The sequence below is a fragment of the Zophobas morio genome, unplaced genomic scaffold (assembly GCF_036711695.1).
Source record: "Zophobas morio isolate AGI-343-1 ecotype UQ-CSIRO unplaced genomic scaffold, CSIRO_AGI_Zmor_V1 ptg000030l, whole genome shotgun sequence".
NCBI classification, from domain to species: domain Eukaryota; kingdom Metazoa; phylum Arthropoda; class Insecta; order Coleoptera; family Tenebrionidae; genus Zophobas; species Zophobas morio.
In genome coordinates this window covers 6,129,085-6,147,816 of record NW_026972135.1, presented here as the reverse complement: position 1 = coordinate 6,147,816, position 18,732 = coordinate 6,129,085, and the positions used below count along the sequence as shown (strand labels likewise).

Sequence of the window (18,732 nt, the reverse complement as noted above, 5' to 3'; positions counted from 1 at the left end):
CCAAAACCGAAAAATCAAAAACTGAAAAAGCCAAAGAACGAAAACTCTCAATTGAAAAATCGAAAAACTGAAAAACTAAAAAACAAACAATTCAGAAGATAAAAAATAGGATTTTAATGTCGAATATTTAAACACCAAAAAATAGAAAACTCTGAAAAGTGAGAATTGTAAAAAATGAAAAATTAAAAAATCCAATTAAAAATCGAAGAGTTGTAAAACGTAAAATTAAAGAAACGAAAAATCAAAGAATGAAAAGTCCAGTAACTAAAAAATAAAAAATCTGGAAAACTTGAAAAATGCAAAGGTTGAAAAGTTGAAAAATAGGAAAATAGAAACTACAAAAAACGCAAACCTAAAAATTTTAGAAACGACAAAGTAATAACAACCAAAAATTAAAAATCGAGAAACGAGATCTCGCTAAATTTAAGAACTGAGAAATCGTAAAACCAAAAAATTATAAGATTAAAAAATTTTGAAATTGGTAAATTATAAATTTAAAAATCAAGAAACCACAAGTAAAAAATTCAAAAAACGAAAAACTGATAACGTTAAAAACCAAAATTAGAAACAATAATTATCGATAAAAAAAAACAAATTGCAACAACAAATCAAAATTAAAAAATTCAAATGCAAAAAAAGAAATATCGATAAATACAAAATCGAATAACTGATAAGTTGAAAAATGGAGAAATGAAAAATCAAAAATCGAAAAATGAAACACCGTAAAATTGAAATATTTGCATTTGCAAAATCAAAGAATTTTAAAAGTAAAAAATTCAGAAATTGCAAAAATTGTGGATAAACTAAAAAATCGAAAAGTTATAAAAAATAGAAAAATTCTCTTAAGAAATGAAAAATTGATAAAATTAAAAACCGAAATTAGAAAAACTAAATATCGAAATCTAAAAAGAACAAATAAAAGCAAAATTAAAATTTAAAGACTAAAAAAACAAAAATGCATTAATTGAAAGATCGAAACAGGATAAAAATTAAAAATTGTGAAATTGTTAAATGGAAAATATAGAATGTATCAACTGGAAGGAAATATTAAAAAATTGTAAAATCTGAAAGGTGAAAAGTGGAGAAATTGAAAAATTTTAAAATTAAAAAATCAGAAAATTGCTAAATCTAAAATTTGAAAAAACAAAAACAACGAAAATTTGAAAAATTAAAAATTGGGAAATAATAAATTAACTTTTATTGTAAATTTGCAAGAACCGAAAAATTAATAAACTGAAAAATTGTAAAAACAAAAAATTTTAAAATTTAAAAATAGAAAAACTGAAGAAGTAGTAACCCACAATCTATAAAAACCACCAAAAAAATTTAAACTCGAAATATTAGTTTATAAACCAAAAAAATCGAAGGACCAAAAATCGAAAATTTTAGAAATCGGAAAACTGGATTTTAAAATTAAAAAATTTAACTAAAAACTTGAAGAATTGAACAATTAAAAATCGAGAAAATGAAAAATCGAAAAGGAAATTTCCTAAACTTGAAAAATAAAAAATGGAACGAATGAACAATAAAAAAATTCAAATGTTGAAAAACCTAAAAATTTAAATTTTTCACGTTAAAACCTTAGAACTTACAAATCGAAAATTTGAAGAAACGAAAAGTTGAGAAGGTATAATACTGAAAATGGAAAATTTTTAAAAATAAAAAAAAATGCAAAATGTTGAAAAACAAAAGTCAAAAATTTCAACCATTCACATAGCGAAAAATTCCAAAACCGAAAAATTGAAAACTTTAAATATCGAGAAAATGAAAAATTAAACGTTGCCAACGAAAAATCTCAATACAAGATCGAAAAAATTTAAAAACTAAAAAATTGAAAAATTCAGAAATAGGGAAATTGGATTTTAAAATAAAACATTGAACACTGAAAAAATGAACAATTAAAAAAAATAAAAATCGGGAAATTGAAAATTCAAAAAAGTGAAAAACGAAAAATCTAAAGTTCGAATACCTAGGTACTGAAAAATATAAAAATTGAAAAATTTTACGTTAAAATTTAAAAATTGCAAATCAAAAACTAAAAAATCCGAAAAGCAAAAAGTAAAAAATTCAACGATTATTATTTACAAATCGAAAAATTGAAAAATTTGAGAAGTGAGAATTGTGAAAATGAAAAATTAAAACATCCAATTGAAAAGTCGAACAGTTGTAGAACCGTAAAATTAAAGAAACGAAAAATTAAAAAATGAAAAGTGGACAAACTAAAAAAATTTAAAAATGCAAATCTTGAAAAATCGAAAAATAGAATAATTTTAAAATAGGAAAACCCCAAATGAAAAAATTTAAGAAAAAAACAAAAATTAAAAACCGAGAAACGAAATTCCGCAAAATTGAAAAACTCAAAAACCGAAAAACTAATCTAAAAATTGAAATGCTGAAAACTTGTAAAATCAAAAATTGTAAAAATTGATAACGTTAAAAATCAAAATTAGAAAAAATAATTACCTATCGATTTATTAAAAAAAAAAAACAAATTGCAAAATTAAAGCCGATAAAATAAAAAATCAAAAAGGCAATAATTAAAAAAAAAACAACAAATCGAAAATTAAAAAATTTAATTGCCAAAAAAGAAATATCGAAAATTGCAAAACTGAAAAATTATAATATTGAGAAATTACAAATCTAAAATTTGAATAAACGAAAAATTGAAAAAGTAACACTTAAAACAGGAAATTTTTAAAATTAAAAAAAAATGCAAAAAAGTTGATAAACAAAAAAAAGCAAAAAGTCAAAATTTCAACAATTCATAAATTGTCGGAAAAACCGAAAAATTAAAAAGTGACAAATTGTAAAATTAAAAAATTTGAAAAAAAACGAACATTCCAAAATCGAAGAAATGAGAACTTGAAATTATGAGAAATTGAGAAAAATCTTAATAGAAAAATCGAAAAATTTTAAAATTAAAAAATCGAACTGTTTAGAAATCGAAAAATTGGGTTTTACACTGAAAAATTGAAAAATTAAAAATCGTGAAAAAAGGAATTTCTAAAAATTGAAAAATGAAAAACTAACTGAAAAATTAAACAAACGAACAATAAAAAAATTTAAATGTCGAAAAACCTAGACCAAAACTGAGGAAACGACAGAGTTAAAAGCTAATCCAGAAACGAAATACTGGAAAATTTAAAAATTCAGAGAACGGAAAATCTAAATATCCAAAAAGTGAAAAAGTCGAAAATTGCAACACTTTAAAATTAAAAAAATGGAAATTAGAAATCGAATTTGAAAAAACGAAGTATTGAAAATATAAAATGTTTTAAAATAAAAAAAAAAATCACAAAATGTTGAAAAACACAAAGTCAAAAATTTCAGCAATTCAGAAGGCGGAAAAATCGATAAATTAAAAATTGACAAATTGTAAAATTGAAAATACAAGAAAAACGAAAATTCCAAAACCGCAAAATTTAAAGCTTTAAGAATCGAAAAATTGAAAAATCAGAAGTTGATAAGAGTTTAACAACGAAAAATCTCAATAGAAAGATAAAAAATTTAAAAACTAATAACTACAACATTTCAGAAATCCGAAAACTGGACTTGAAAATCGAAAAATTTAACACTCATTAAAAAAAAAAAGAAAATCGGGAAAATAAAAATCAAAAAAGTGAAAATACTACTCCCTAAAAATTAAAAAATTAAAAATCCAAATGAAAAATTGAACAATAATTGAAACAACGAAAAATGAAAAATGCGAATGGTGAAAAATATAAAAATTGAAAAATTTCGCGTCAAAATCTAAAAAATTGCAAATCAAAAACTAATGACACAAAATCGTTAAAAAATCCAAAAACTGAAAAAATCGAAATCTGCAAAACTGTAAAATTAAAAAATTGGAACGTTATAAATCTAAAATTGCAAAAACGGTAAATTCAAAAGTAGAACACAAAAAATAGAAAAGTTGTAAAAATAAAATATATGCAGAAAACTGACAAATTGGAAATCCAAAAAAAATGAAAATTCCAAAGTTGAAAACTTGAAATATCGAGAAATTGAAAAATAAAAAACTGAAAAAGCCAAAGAACGAAAAATCTCAATAAAAAAAAAATTAAAAAAGGAAAAGTAGAGTAGGTAACTAAAAAATAGTAAATAAACTGGAAAAATCGAAAAATGCAAATGTTGAAAAACATAAAAAACTAAAAAATTTTAAAATAGGGACTAGAAAACCCCAAACCAAAAAATTTAAGAAACGAAAAATTAAAAAACCAAAAATTTAAAATCGAGAAACGAAAATACGCAAAATTGAAAAACTAAAAACCGAAAAACTAAAATATCTAAAAATTGAAAATGTGAAAAAATCTCAACATGAAAAACTGAAAAATTTTAAATTGGAAGTTAGAAAAACTACAAATCAAAAATTTAGCAAGTTAAAAGTAAAAAATCAAAAATCGAAAGATGAAATATGTATCTACCGTAAAATTGAAAAATTTCAAAATGAAAGAATAATTGTAAAAAAGTAAAAAATTCAGAAATTGCAAAAATTGTAGATAAACTAAAACATCGAAAGATCACAAAAACGGAAAAATTCAAGACACGAAAAACTGATCAACTTAGAAACCGAAATTAGAAAAACTAAAAATCGAAATCTAAAAAGAACAAAAAAATCGCAAAATTAAAATCTCAAAACTAAAATGACAAAAACGCATTAATTAAAATATCGAAACAGTTCAAAAAATTGGAAAATCTGAAAGGTAAAAAGTTGAGAAATTAAATAATGAAAATTTGTAAAATTGAAGAACTAAAAATCGACAAACGAATTGAACTATAAAACATTTTAAAAACGAAAAATTGTAAAATCGTCACACTGAAAAACTTGATAACGTAAAAATGAAATTCAAAAACTGAAAAATCTAAAAAGTGAAGAATTTTAAAATTAAAAATCGATAAATTAAAAATTTGTAAAATGTAAAATAAAATTTGCAATAAATGTAGGGCGGCAAAAGCAAAACTCGTTGAAGGTGAGCCATCGCAAGAAATAATAGTCACTGCAGAGGCCATGAAAAACAAGACTATGTGTCAACCTGAACGATAAATCACGACAACCTCAAACATTCATCAGTATACTTATTATTAATAATGTCGCATAATTAACCTCATATAAGATCGACTTCAGTTCAAACACATAATTGTTGAAAAAAAAAACATGTAAATTATGAAGAACAAGTCCCCAACGATGTTGATCAATTTATTAACTTTATTTTTAAATCAAAGGGAAAAATAAATCTCATTTAAATAAAATAAAAGAAAAACGATCCATTCCGTCAGAATGCAAATATGTTCCTCCAACCTTGAAGCAAACAAGTTTACAATGCCACTTTTTTTGCAAAAGATCATAAACAAAAGCAACTTCCATTATCGACAAACATCCATTTGTAAAGCACATCCCGAACTCGAACACCATGTTAAGATTTATCTGTATTTTCCTAGCATTGGTGACATTCTGTGCCACTTTAAACCTGCGTAAGTTTTTAACTCTTTTGATTTTTAAATTTAAATTTTGAAATTCAAAAATCGTAGCCCCCTCATTCAAAAAATGCAACCTACGAAGTGGCGACTTAGACCAGTGTTTGTCTACGGCTATTCAGGAAGCAATTCAGCAGCTGAAAAAACCGCTTCCTGACTATGGTTTACCCAACTTAGAACCATTTGAACCACCCAAAGAGGCTTTTCTTGAATACGGAAACGAAACGACTGGTATTCGCCAAAAATATTTCAATATAAAAATGAACGGTTTTACAAAAATTGAAAAAACGAGTGCAAGGTATTTTTTTTTCCTGTAGGTATCTCAGTGTGTAAAGTTCTTTTCAGATTTAATCTCAAACGTAAAATTTTATTTGTAAACATCACTTTCTCGGAGCTTCTATTCTCTTCCGACTATGAAGCTCGTGGAAAATTTATTCTTTACCCAGTTGATGTATCAACGACAGCTGCTCTAAAATTGAGTACCCACTTTTTTATTTTTGTGATATATTTATTTGTAATAATGAGATAATTTTCAGTTAAACCAACGTTCAAAGTCGTCTTCAAATTGGAAGAATATCAAAAGGAAAACGCGAAATATTTTAGGGCCCTTGGTGGTTCTGTGTACATATTCTTGGACAAAATGACGTACGATTTTAAAAATATATTTCAAGAGGAACTTCTAAATAAGGAACTTAATCGTGGAATGAACGATAACTGGAAAAATATTGCACGTTTCCTCCAAGCGACCTTCCCAACATTCTGGATCACTTTGTTCCAACAAATGTTTAATAATGTGTTGGAAAAAGTCCCTGCTTCTGATTTATTCGACGGACTGTAATAGTAATAATAATAATAATAATTGTGAACAAGTGACTATGGTTTAATAAAAGATTTCCTTCCATTTATTTATGTATTTATTTTTCATCACATATATTATAATAACTTATTGTAATGGACATTATTAGACACTACATTTTCCATTTTCTTTTCAGCCTCCAACTCCATCCCCTCCCTCCTCTGCGACTTTGAGCAAGCCGATCTCTGTGGCTGGAACCACGACCTCAACCACGATTTTGATTGGAAGCGCCTAAATTACGCCACGCCCAGCGGTGCCATTGGCACTGGTCCCAGCTACGATCACACCAAAGGACCCGGACAAGATGGCTACTACATGTACATCGAATCCTCGGCCAGAAACATCAACGACACTGCTCGGCTCATTTCGCCCGTCTTCGACAAAAGCAACGAAACGGTGTGCTTCGACTTCTACTACCATATGTACGGGTCCAGCACCGGAACCCTGAGGGTGTACATGAAGAAGGTGAACGAAACGTGGAAGCTGAATCCCCAAGATGCGCTCTTTTCGAAAAGTGGAAACCAGGGGAATCGGTGGTTGAGAGGAGTCGTTGTGCTGGGGGCGGTGAATAACGAGTTTCAGGTAATGGGGGGTGTGTAAGGGTGGTGGAGATTTTGTTTGGGGGTGTGTTTTCTGAGATAAGTTGGGGATTGGTGGAGTTTAAAAGAGTTGTTCTGGGTGGTGTCCAATCAAGTTTTTGCTGTTATCTGGAAAAGAACAAAGGATATTAGTCAGAAAATAAGTATTTTTTTTAAAATAGCTATTTTTTACATTTTTTACGTATTAATTATTATTAATAATTATTAATTATTAGTATATTTATGGAGGTTTTGGTTCACTTGAGGACATCCAGGCTTGTCAGACATGGGGCGTCTTTTCAGGGGGAGCGTAGGTAGAAGGGCTATGGTGGGACTGTGATGGTGGCTGCCATGGGCGTGTTTACCGAATTTGGAGGGGTGTGTCAAGTGTTCTCATTGGTCACCTCTTTTGTTGTCCCCTTATTTCTTAATTTAGGCATGCACTGTGTTCAAAATTGAAAAGAAAATAAAAAAGATAGAAAAAATACAAAGAAAGACAGAGGGGGGAAAATAGAGAAGAAAAAAACTGAAAAATTCAAAAACCGAAAAATCGGACAACAAAAATTTAAAATTAAAAACCAATTCTTCAATTTGCAAATTGAAGAACTGAAAACACGAAAAAAGTAAGAAATTGAAAAAAGAAAAGATTAAAGTAGGTACATTTTTATAATTGAAAAAATGAAAATCGAAATATGTACCTACTTAAAAAAAGGAAAAACGAGAAACTGAAAAGACGAAAAATAGTAAAATCGTCACATTGTAAAATCGATCATAGAATCGTGGATAAAATAAAAAAAATAAAATCGGAAAATATACAAAATTATTATTGAAAACTAGAAAAAAGGAAGACATAAAAGAAGCATAAAAGAACATATATAAGCAGAAGGGCAAACAGAAAGCAAGAAGACAAAAAGGAAGCAAAAGAGAAAATGGAAGACATAGAACAAGATATAAAAGAACACAGAAAAAAAGGCAGAAAAGACGATACAAAGGACTGAATGAGGAAAGAACGGAAGATAGAAAGAAAGACAGAAGGAAAAGCATAGAAAAAGGTAGAATGGTAGTCGAAAAAGGAAGATAAAGTGGGACGTAGAAAGAGGAACACAAAGGTAGGCAAAGAAAAAGGCAAACATGACGACAGAGTAGATGACAGAGGAAGAGACGAAAAAGTAGACAAAAAGATATAAATGAAGACAGAAAGAAAAACAAGAAATAAGACAGAAACGCAAAAAGAAAGATACAAAGGCAGAGAAGCAGAAAAAGAGAAGAAAGACAGGGAGGAAGACAAAGAAAACGACGGAGATAAATACGGGGAGGAAGACAGAAAAGACGACAGAATCAGAAGACAAAAAGGAAGGTAGATAAACACAGAAGGGGATAAAGAGAAAAACAGGGAAGACGACAGAGAAAAATACTGAAAAAAGCAAAACGGAGGCAGAAAGCAATATAGAAAGGCAGAAAAGACGACAGAAAAACAGAAAGGCAGATAGAGAAAAAGACAGAGCGGGAGATAACAACCAAGAAGACAGAAAACAGGGCAGAAAAGAAAATAGGAATGAAGAAAGACTGAAGCGAGAAAGGAACACAAAAAGGAATGCAGAGAGATAGCTAGAAAAAAGGGCAGAGTGGTGGCCGGAAAGGAAGGTAGAAGAGAACATGAAGGAAAAACACTGAGTGAGACAAAGAAAAAGATAGAGAAGATAACCGAGAAGGAAACGGAAAAGAAGGCAGAAAGAATGACAGAAAGGCAGAAGGGCAAATCGGGAGACAGCAAGCAAGTAGAGAGAAAAGAAGGAAGAGAGAAAACAGAAGACAGAAAATAATACACAAAAATACACAGAAACGAACACAGAAAAAAGGGAAGAACGGAAGATAACAAGGAAGACAGAACGGATGGCAGAGAGAGAGAGAGAGAGAGAGAGAGAGAGGTGGAGAGGAACGCAGAATGGTGGCCAAAAAGGTAGGAAAATAGGAAGACAAGCATGACGATAAAGTAGACGTCATAGAAAGAGACGGAGAAAAAAACAAAAGGATATAAATGAAGACAGAAAGAAAGATAAAAAATATAGAAAGATAAAAAAGAAGACTGAAAGACAAAAAAGCAGAAAAAGAGACAGAATAGAAGACATAAAAGAACACAGAGAGAAAGTTAGAAAGGAAAGCAGAATGGTAACGAAAAATGAAGATAAATTGGAAAGGTAGACAAAGAGGAAGACAAAAATGACGACACTGTAGACAACAGCAGAAGAGATAGCAAAGAAGACAAAATATATAGGTAAATGAAGACACAAAGAAAGATAGATCACAAACAACGAGGCAAAAAATGATAGAAAGGCAGAACAGCAGAAAGAGCGGGATACAGCAGACAAGAGGACAAAATGGTAGACAGAAAAGAAAATATAAGAGAACATAGAAAGAAAAATAGAAAAGACTATGTAAAGAGCGACAAGAAAGAGGGAGAACGGAAAATAGAAAGGAAGATACAGAGAAAGGTAGGAAGAAAGGCAAAGTGGGACATTGATACAAGAATGCAAAGTAAGACAAATAGAAAGGCAAAGAAGAAGGAGAGGGAAAAGGAAAGCAGAATTCGAATAAAGACAAGACGGCAGAAAGAAAGATAGAAAGGCATTTCTGACAAAATGATAGACGGGGAGAAAAACAGAGTAGGAGACAATAAGTTAGACAGAGAAAGTAGAAGAGAGAGGAAAGAAAACAGAAAAGAAGACATAGAAGAACATAGAAAGGAAAACAAAGAAGGAGACAGAGAAAAGAGAAAATTGAAAAATTCATAAGCTCAAAAATCGAAAAATAGAAAATTTTAAAATTTTAAAACCAATATTTGTAAAAAGAAAAATTGAAGAAAAGAAAAAATTGCCTTCTTTCTTGATTTAGGTATGCACTGTGTTCATAATTAAACAGAAAATAAAAGACATAAAAAATAGAAAGGAAGACAAAAAGGAAGGGATGGAAAAAGGTAGTAAAAAAGGCAGAATGATAGCCAGAAAGATGGGGGGGGGTTCACATTGACAGAGAAAAACAAAGTGAGACAAAAAAAGAGATGGAAAGAAAACAGAAAGAAAGAGAGAGAGGGAAAGGAAGACAGAAAAGAAACACAGAAAGGAAAATAAAGAAAGAAAAATTGAAAAATTCAAAACCTGAAAAATAAAAAAATAGAAAAATTTAAAATTCAAAACGAAGATTGAAGGAATGAAAAGTTAAAATATGTGATAATTGAAAGAAAGAAAAATTATAAAATTGACAAATCGAGGAATTGAAAAACTGTAAAATTAAAAAATCGATATTTGCAAAAAATAAACCTCGAAATACCTACCTACTTGATGGACAAAAAAAAAACGAAAAACTGAAAGTTGACGAAAAATGAAATAAGTGTAAATCGAACAAACTGCAAAATTGTAGAATTGAAAAAACGAAAACTTGAAAAATAAAGAATTAAGAAAAGATAATTGAAAAATTGAAAAATTTATTCCAGAAACGTATTAAATGGCAAAAATCGGAAAATACAAAATATACAAAATTATTACCTATTGAAAACTAGAAAAATTGCAAACCATCACTGTCAAAAATAAATGCCAAAAGTTTGGTGAAATAACCGGTGATCAAGAAGGTTTCAGATTAGAGTTGGCCATGGAAATATTTGTCATGTCTTTGATTAAACTGTAAAAGTCACGCATAACCGTTCATGTCAATAAAAAAATATTGAAAGACAGAAAAGCAGAAAAAGAGAAGGATAGCCAGGGAGGAAGAAGAGAGAGTCACGCATAACCGTTCATGTCAATAAAAAAATATTGAAAGACAGAAAAGCAGAAAAAGAGAAGGATAGCCAGGGAGGAAGAAGAGGGAGTCACGCATAACCGTTCATGTCAATAAAAAAATATTGAAAGACAGAAAAGCAGAAAAAGAGAAGGATAGCCAGGGAGGAAGAGAGAGAGAGAGAGAGAGAGGGAGACAGCAAGCAAGAAGATAGAAAGTAAGACAGAATAGAAAACATAAAAAAAAAAAACACAGAAAGAAAGTTAGAACGGAAGGCACAGATAAAGTTAGAACAGAAAGCAGAATGGTAGGCAAAAAGAAGATAAAGTGTAACCTAAAAGTAGATAAAGAGGAAGATAAAAATGACGACATTGTAGACCACAGCAGAAGAAATGGAAAAAATGACAAAATATATAAATGAAGAGAGAGAGAAAGACAAAACACGGACAGAAATCAAAGAAAAATATAGGAAGGCAGAACAGCAGAAAGAAAGAAGGTCAGACAAGGAAGACAACAGAATGGGACTGAGCAAACAAGAAGACAGAAAAGAAAACATAGAATAACACAGAAGGAAAAACAGAAATCAAGATATAAAGAGCGGTAGGAAGCAGAGAAAGGTAAAAAAAAGAAAAAGGCAGAGGGGTAGCTAGAAAGAAAGACAAAGTGGGGCATTGATACAGAAAGACAAAGTAACACACAGAGGCGTAGACAAGAAGGAAACGGAAAAGAAGACAAAAAAAATAGAAATAAAGACACGACGGCAGAAAGAAAGATATACAGGCAGAAAAACAAAGTGAAAAGACAGAAAAGAAAACAAAGAAAAATACAGAAAGGAAGACAGAGAGAAGAGAAAAATTGAAAAATACTGAAGGTCAAAAATCGGAAAATAGAAAAATTGAAAATGGAAGAATAAAAAAACATGAAAAAGTAAAAAATTGAAGAAAGGAAACGTTAAAATAAACCTAATAATTGAAAAACTGAAAAATTATAAAATTGGAAAACCCAGAAACTGAAAAATTGCGAAGATCAAAAATTGATATTTGCAAAACGAAAAATTGAAGAAACGAAAAATGGAATACGTAGGTAATAACTCAAAAACGGAAAAATTGGAAAATCGAAAAATCAAGAGAGAAATCAAAATTGAAGAAACGAAAAATTGAGAAAATAACAATCGAAATACTTAATAAACAAAAAAAAAACTAAAAACAAAGTCGAGAAATGAAATAATAATCGAGAAATTGGAAAATCGAAAAACTGCAAAATCCTAGAACTGAAGAAAACAAACCTTGAAAAATCAAAAATTAAGATAATTGAATTGAAAAATTTAAAAATCGAGAAATTGAAATTATAAAAATTTATAATTGAAAAGACGATAAAATAATAAAATCGTCACATTGTAAAATGGAAAACTGAAAAGTCAAAAATTGAAAAATTGCAGAAACGTACAATTAAAAAAATAAAGTATCAAAAATGGGAAAATATACAAAATTATTACCTACTCAACACTAGAAACATTGCAAACCATCATCAAAAAACAGAAGAGCAGACAGAAAGGAAGACATAGCAGGGTAGAAAGGATGACAAAGATGAAGACAGAAACAGTGACGAAGTGGAAGACAAAAAGAAAGACAGAGAGGAAAACTGAAAGGTAGATAGAAAGGTAAAACGGAAACAGGGTCATCAGAAAGAAGACAGAAACAAAGAAAAAATGTTCGATAATATGTAGGAGTAGGTATTTCCTTTGGCATTCGAAAATGCAGGGATCAAAATCTTTAACAAAAATTATACAATATTAAATAGTGTCTTCCACTATCTTACCTTCACATTGTAGGTACTCAAACTCTTCAGTTTCGCCGTCCTCGGTAAGCACAGTTAGGTCCTTTAAATTTCCTCTTCGTCCCCAGAATAACTATTATCTAAATACGTAGGTCATATCAAATTGTAATAAAATGATAATTGTTAATATGTCTAGTAGATTAACAGTGTACGTACTATTTTACTATTAATACAAATTCATTGTAATATTTTTAAAGTGTATTTTGCGTTGTTAGTAATAAATGTAGTAAACATTGTTTAACACGCTTCAGCAGCTAAGATTACTACTGATCCCAGAAAGGAAGCGTTTAATAAATAAAAGCTAGACTTACAATAACTTCAAGTTAACACAAGTTTCCATGTGAAGATTATCTGAAATATTTGCAGACAGGACATATTTTTTAGCGATATATTTTTTTATGGTTAAGTTGTCTAAAAGAAGTTTGTTTTATAGCCGAAAAATATTTTTTGTTATTAAAATTGAATTATGGAATGAGGAGGCGGAGCAGTATAATACCAACAATACTTTTGCGTGTTATAGTAACTTTCGACAATTACTACATAGATCTTTCTTTAGCAAATAATTTATTAGTGAATGTTCTAATAATAAGTATGTTAGAACTACACATACTAAAAAGGGAAAAAAATTAAATACCTACATATTTATTTTTTGCTCAATAAAAACCTAATAATAATAATAATGAATAATATTGGGTCGATCTATGGCACTTTAGTGGCAAACAAAATCTGGCACCACCCAGTAATGATAACATTGAGAAATATCTACATAATGTTATTGTTAAGTCATGTTTGATATTAATAACAACAAATTTTTGTAGATTATAATAGAAGGCGTACGTGGTGAGAGCTACGTCAGCGACATAGCAATCGATGACGTCCGAATTATTAAAGATTGTGTACCAGCCAATGAGCTTGCTGACGGTGAAACAACAACGTAAGTATCTCTGTCGTAAAACACAACACATGAGTTTATATACCTAATAAAATGTAAAAATTAAATGACTAACATTGTAGTTAGTTTGACAATCTCATCTCCTATGAACTATTTTTAGGGAGGAGTACACCTCGGAGACACCAATCAGCGTGGAGTCCTGTGAGCAGCGCTGCAACACAAACGACAACCGCACCTTCGATTGGTTAATAACATGCGACTGCGATGAAGGTTGCTTCGAAAGAAACAGGTGTTGCCCGGACTATTTTGACTTTTGTGTGGCCGAAACGACCTACGAATACGTGGAAACCCCCATGGAAACAACCACAGTTGTGGAAACCTCGCCCACTGTGAAAGCTACCACCATTAAAGTCACAACGACACCAACCACGACGTCTACAACAACGACATTAACCACCGTAACACCAAAAACCACATCTAAGTCACCAATAATAACCACATTCACCACACGACGTTCAACTCCTTCCTCCATCAAAACCACGAAAGTGAAAGCAGCTGACGATGACTACGGTGACGTTCCTGTGTTTACGATAACCACAGAAGCTGAACCTCCTGGAGTTCCGGTGAAAGAAACCGAAATTGTAAACGATTATGAAAACGACAAGATTTTTGATCACCGGAAGAATGATGTGGGGTCGAACATGCACGAAAGCAATACAAAAACCATCGTTTTTGCTGTTGGGGTTGTGTTTGGTGTCTTGTTTGCCTTGGTCGGGATGGCTTTTGTGGCTAGAAGATACCAACTGTGTCAGTGCCACAAAATGAGGTTGAACCAGTCGTCGAACGGTGATAGTCAAAGCGATGTGCGCTTTTTGACTAGCGACGAGGTTTTGGACTTTAGTTTAGCCGGTGACTATGACACTTTGTGAGTTGTGGATATGTGTGTAGATTTATACTTTTTTATTATGTAGGTGTGTAGTTTAATAAATTTCTATTGTGGTTGCATTTCTTTAAATGGACTTGTTTTGAATATTTAACCAAATTTTGCCGGTTCTTCCAAGTAAAATTTTCTACAGTTTTAATTTTATGTAGATTCAAATCTGTTATTGAGGAGTCACCAACCGTATTTAAGAAGAAATAAATTTTACAATAATAATTGATTTAACAATTCGAATAATAAATGGAAGAAAAATGGCAAGATATTGAACGTCTCTGGCAAAGTGAGAGGACGTTCACCAAATTGTAGGGGTAAATGTGAAGATACCCATTTTTTTATTCAAGACAGCATTAAATTCGAGGAACCTCAAGTATCGTCTACCAAAAATGTTAACTTATCAACAAAGAGTGTAAAGGACGCAACACCAGTTGCAAGAGAAAATACTGTTTCGACAACGAACACGCCAGTGTTATCAACAGAAACATTAAATAGTAATAAATTCAAAAACAATTTCTGTGATAACCAAAACGTGCAAAACGACAACCCACCAAATGATCTGAAAGTTCAGTATAAAGGTTTAATTCGTTTTATTTGTATTTTGGATATATCCTAGACTTTAAAATTTTCAAAGTTTCCAAATACTCCAAAAGATTTTGATCATTCTGAAGATGCTAAAAATGCAACAACACCCAAAAATGGAGAGATCGTAAAAATTTCAAACATCACAGGAATACCAAAGAATCAAAAGAACTCGAGAAATCAACAAACATAAGATTCCAAATATTCCAAAACTTATCTTACCTTTTAGAGATACGCTGGTAAGATTCCTAATACTTCAACGACTCCAGCATAGCAGAATTTGTAGAATACGGATTCTAAAGGTCATAGAGATTCTAAAGGTTCTGAAGATTTTGAAGATTCTGAAGATTGTGAAGATTTTGAAGATTCTGAAGATTCTAAAGATTCTTAAGATTTTAAAGATTCTAGAGAATCTAGAGATTCTAGCGATTCTAGAAATTCTAGAGATTTTGGAAATCCTAGAGATTCTAGAGTTTAAAGATATTGTCACAGTTAGCACCAAGTTACGAAACCGATTTGCCCTCAAAAAGTAAGTTTGGCTGATGCCAGGTATTTCGCAAAGAAACTGCGAAATGCTTGGGCCAGCAGAAGGAACTTGGAGAGTGGCAAATCGAGGACAGGGAGTGACAGTTAGAGTTAGAGACTGTGAGAGTGTGGGTCCCTTCAAGACTGCCAACGACAACTGTAATGATTAAGTAAGTACCAACTCCATATGCTTAGTTTTGTAGTTAGTAGGTAATAAATCATAGAATAGCAGACAAATGATTTTATATAACACCCCTAATGGTCACAGGACGTGACATATATTAAGAAATTGAGGTAAAAAGATTGCAAAACAACATACAGGCGCTAGAAGATAAATCGAAGCAGTCAGAAACAAATAAGCTTGCATTGCAAAGTAAACTTATCACATCATACGAGGAACTTAACACATGCTACAAGGAACTTAACACATATAAATCGAAAGTAGTGACATGCTACGAGGAACTTAACACATGCTACAAGGAACTTAACACATGCAAATCGGTTTCGTAACTTGTTGCTAACTGTGACAATATTCTTGAGATTATAGAGATTCTAGACATCTTAGAGATCCTTGGAATTCCGGAGATCCTAAAGGTCATAGAGGTACTAGAGGCCCTAAAGATTCTAGAGATACTAAAAATCCTAGAAATTCTTAAAATAATAAAGTCTCCTAAAATTCTAAATATTCCAAAAATTCTAAAGAATGCAACGATTCCAAAGATTAACAGATTCTAAAGATTCCAAAATTTGCAAAGATTGCAAAGATTAAAACTATGCAAAAGATGTAAAAGATTCCAGATTCTATAGATTATGAAAATCCTAAATATAACGAAGATTTTGAGTATTCATAATTTCATAAAATTCCGAAGATTGCTAAGATTTCAAATACTCTGAACATTGTAAAGATTCTGAAGATCCAGAAAATCCTATAGATTCTGAAGGTACAGCAAATACTGACAAATGTGGAGATGCTGGAGACTCTAGATACTCTAGAGATTTTACCATTTTGGAGATTCTAGAAGTTCTAAGGATTGTAGAGTTTCTAGAAAAATCATAAATGTACCAAAGATTCCAAAGATGCTAAAGATACTACAGAAGTTATTAAAGACCTTAATGATCCTAAAAATCTTAAGATATTAAAGAACTGAAGAATACTAAGGATCCCAAAAAGCTTAAAGGGCTTAATGCTTTTGAAGATCTTAAAAATTCTAACAATCGTAAAGATCATAAAGTTCCCAAAGATCTTAAATATCTAAAGGTCTTAAAAATTCTAAAGACGCCAAAGATCCCAAAGATTCCAAAGATACTGATGATTCTAAAGATTTTTAAGATGCTAAAGGTTCTAAAGATTCTAAAGATTCTAAAGATTCTAAAGATCCCAAAGATTCCAAAGATACTGATGACTCTAAAGATTTTTAAGATGCTAAAGGTTCTAAAGATTCTAAAGATTCTAAAGATTCTAAAGATTCTAAAGATTCTAAGGATTCTAAGGATTCTGAAGATTCTGAAGATTCCGAAGATTCCGAAGATTCCGAAGATTCCGAAGATTCCGAAGATTCCGAAGATTCCGAAGATTCCGAAGATTCCGAAGATTCCGAAGATTCCGAAGATTCCGAAGATTCCGAAGATTCCGAAGATTCCGAAGATTCCGAAGATTCCGAAGATTCCGAAGATTCCGAAGATTCCGAAGATTCCGAAGATTCCGAAGATTCCGAAGATTCCGAAGATTCCGAAGATTCCGAAGATTCCGAAGATTCCGAAGATTCCGAAGATTCTGAAGATTCTGAAGATTCTGAAGATTCTAAAGATTCTAAAGATTCTAAAAATTTTAAAGGTTCTAAAGATGCTAGAGATTCTGGAGATTGTAAAGATTCTAGAGATTCTTGAGATTGCAGAAGTTCTAGAGGTTCTAGAAGGTTTAAAGTTTCTAGAAATTCTAGAGGTTCTAAAGGTTTTAGAGGTTCTAGAGGTTCTAAAAATTTTAGAGATTCTAGAGAATTTAGAGATTCTAGAGATTCCAGAGATTCCAGAGATTCTAGAGATTCTAGAAATTCTCGAAGTTCTAGAGATTCTAGAGACTCTAGAGATTCTAGAGGTTCTAGAAATTCTAGAGATTCTAGAGATTCTAGAGTTTCTAGATATTCTAGGGATTCTAGGGATTCTAAAAATTCTAGAAGTTGTAGACATTCTAAAGTTTTAAAGATTCTAGAGATTCTAGAGGTTCTAGAAATTCTGGAAATCTTAGAGATTCTAAAGCTTCTAGACATTTTAGAGATCCTAAAGATCCTAGAAATACTAAAGATATTAAAGTTACTAAAATTTTACATATTCCAAAGGTTTCAAAGATTCTGAAGATTCTAAGTATTCTATAGATTATAAAGATCCTAAATATTCCAAATATTTTGAATATTGATAAGATTCCAAAGATTGCAAATATTCCAAATACTTTGAGCATTCAAAAACCTATGAAGGTTCAGAAAATACTGAAAATTGTGAAGATGCTAGATATTCCAGAGATTTTAGAGATATAACAATTTTGAAGATTCTAGAGATACTAAAATTTGTAGGGATCTAAAGATCTCATAGATTCTAAAGATTCTAGAAGTACCATACATTTTAAAAATTTCAAGGATTCCAAATATTCCAAAAGATTTTAACCATTCCGAAGATGCTAAAAATGCTACAAATCCCAAAAATGGAAAAAAGAGAAGAAATGAATAAATTCCAAAATTAAGATTCCAAAAATTCCAAAATTAATCTCATCATTTTGAAATGTCTGAAGGCTAGTACTTCAACGACTCCAGCATCCCAGAGTTTTTAAAGATCTAGAAAATATTAAAGGTTCCAAAAATTCTAAAGGTCCTAATGATACTACAGATACACAGATACACATTGTGAAGTTTTTGAGGTTCTTAATGATCTTAAATATCTTAAGATATTAAAAATCCTTATGATCCTAAAAACCTAAAGACCCTAATGCTTCTGACAATCCAAAGAATTCTAACAATCCTAAACATCCTAAAGATTCCAAAGACGCCACAAATCCCAAACGTTTCAAAGATACTGATGATTCTAAAGTTTATAAAGATTAGAAGATACCAACTGTGTCAATGTCACAGAATGAGGTTGAACCAGTCGTCGAACGGTGATAGTCAAAGCGATGTGCGTTTTTTGACTAGCGACGAGGTTTTGGACTTAGTTTAGCCGGTGATTATGACACTTTGTGAGTTGTGGATATGTGTTTAGATTTACACTTTTTTATTATGTAGGTGTTGTAATTTAA

At 30.6% G+C, this 18,732-nt stretch overlaps 2 protein-coding genes across 2 annotated transcripts; both read left to right on the top strand.

Moving 5' to 3' along the window:
* The first annotated feature begins 5,364 nt into the window (after positions 1-5,364).
* Positions 5,365-6,370, top strand: LOC135138207 (uncharacterized). The gene is made up of 4 exons (XM_064068130.1): positions 5,365-5,472; positions 5,530-5,773; positions 5,821-5,954; positions 6,012-6,370. Exons 1-4 carry the CDS (start codon positions 5,412-5,414, stop codon positions 6,311-6,313), a joined length of 741 nt encoding a protein of 246 aa, XP_063924200.1. The 5' UTR covers positions 5,365-5,411; the 3' UTR covers positions 6,314-6,370.
* A 93-nt stretch (positions 6,371-6,463) lies between these two features.
* LOC135138208 (MAM and LDL-receptor class A domain-containing protein 1-like) lies at positions 6,464-14,423 on the top strand (the record flags this gene model as incomplete). The annotated part of the gene is made up of 3 exons (XM_064068131.1): positions 6,464-6,913; positions 13,335-13,450; positions 13,569-14,423. Coding segments are annotated over 3 exons (1,335 nt in total), but the record flags the coding sequence as incomplete, so codon positions are not given.
* Positions 14,424-18,732: the final 4,309 nt, after the last annotated feature.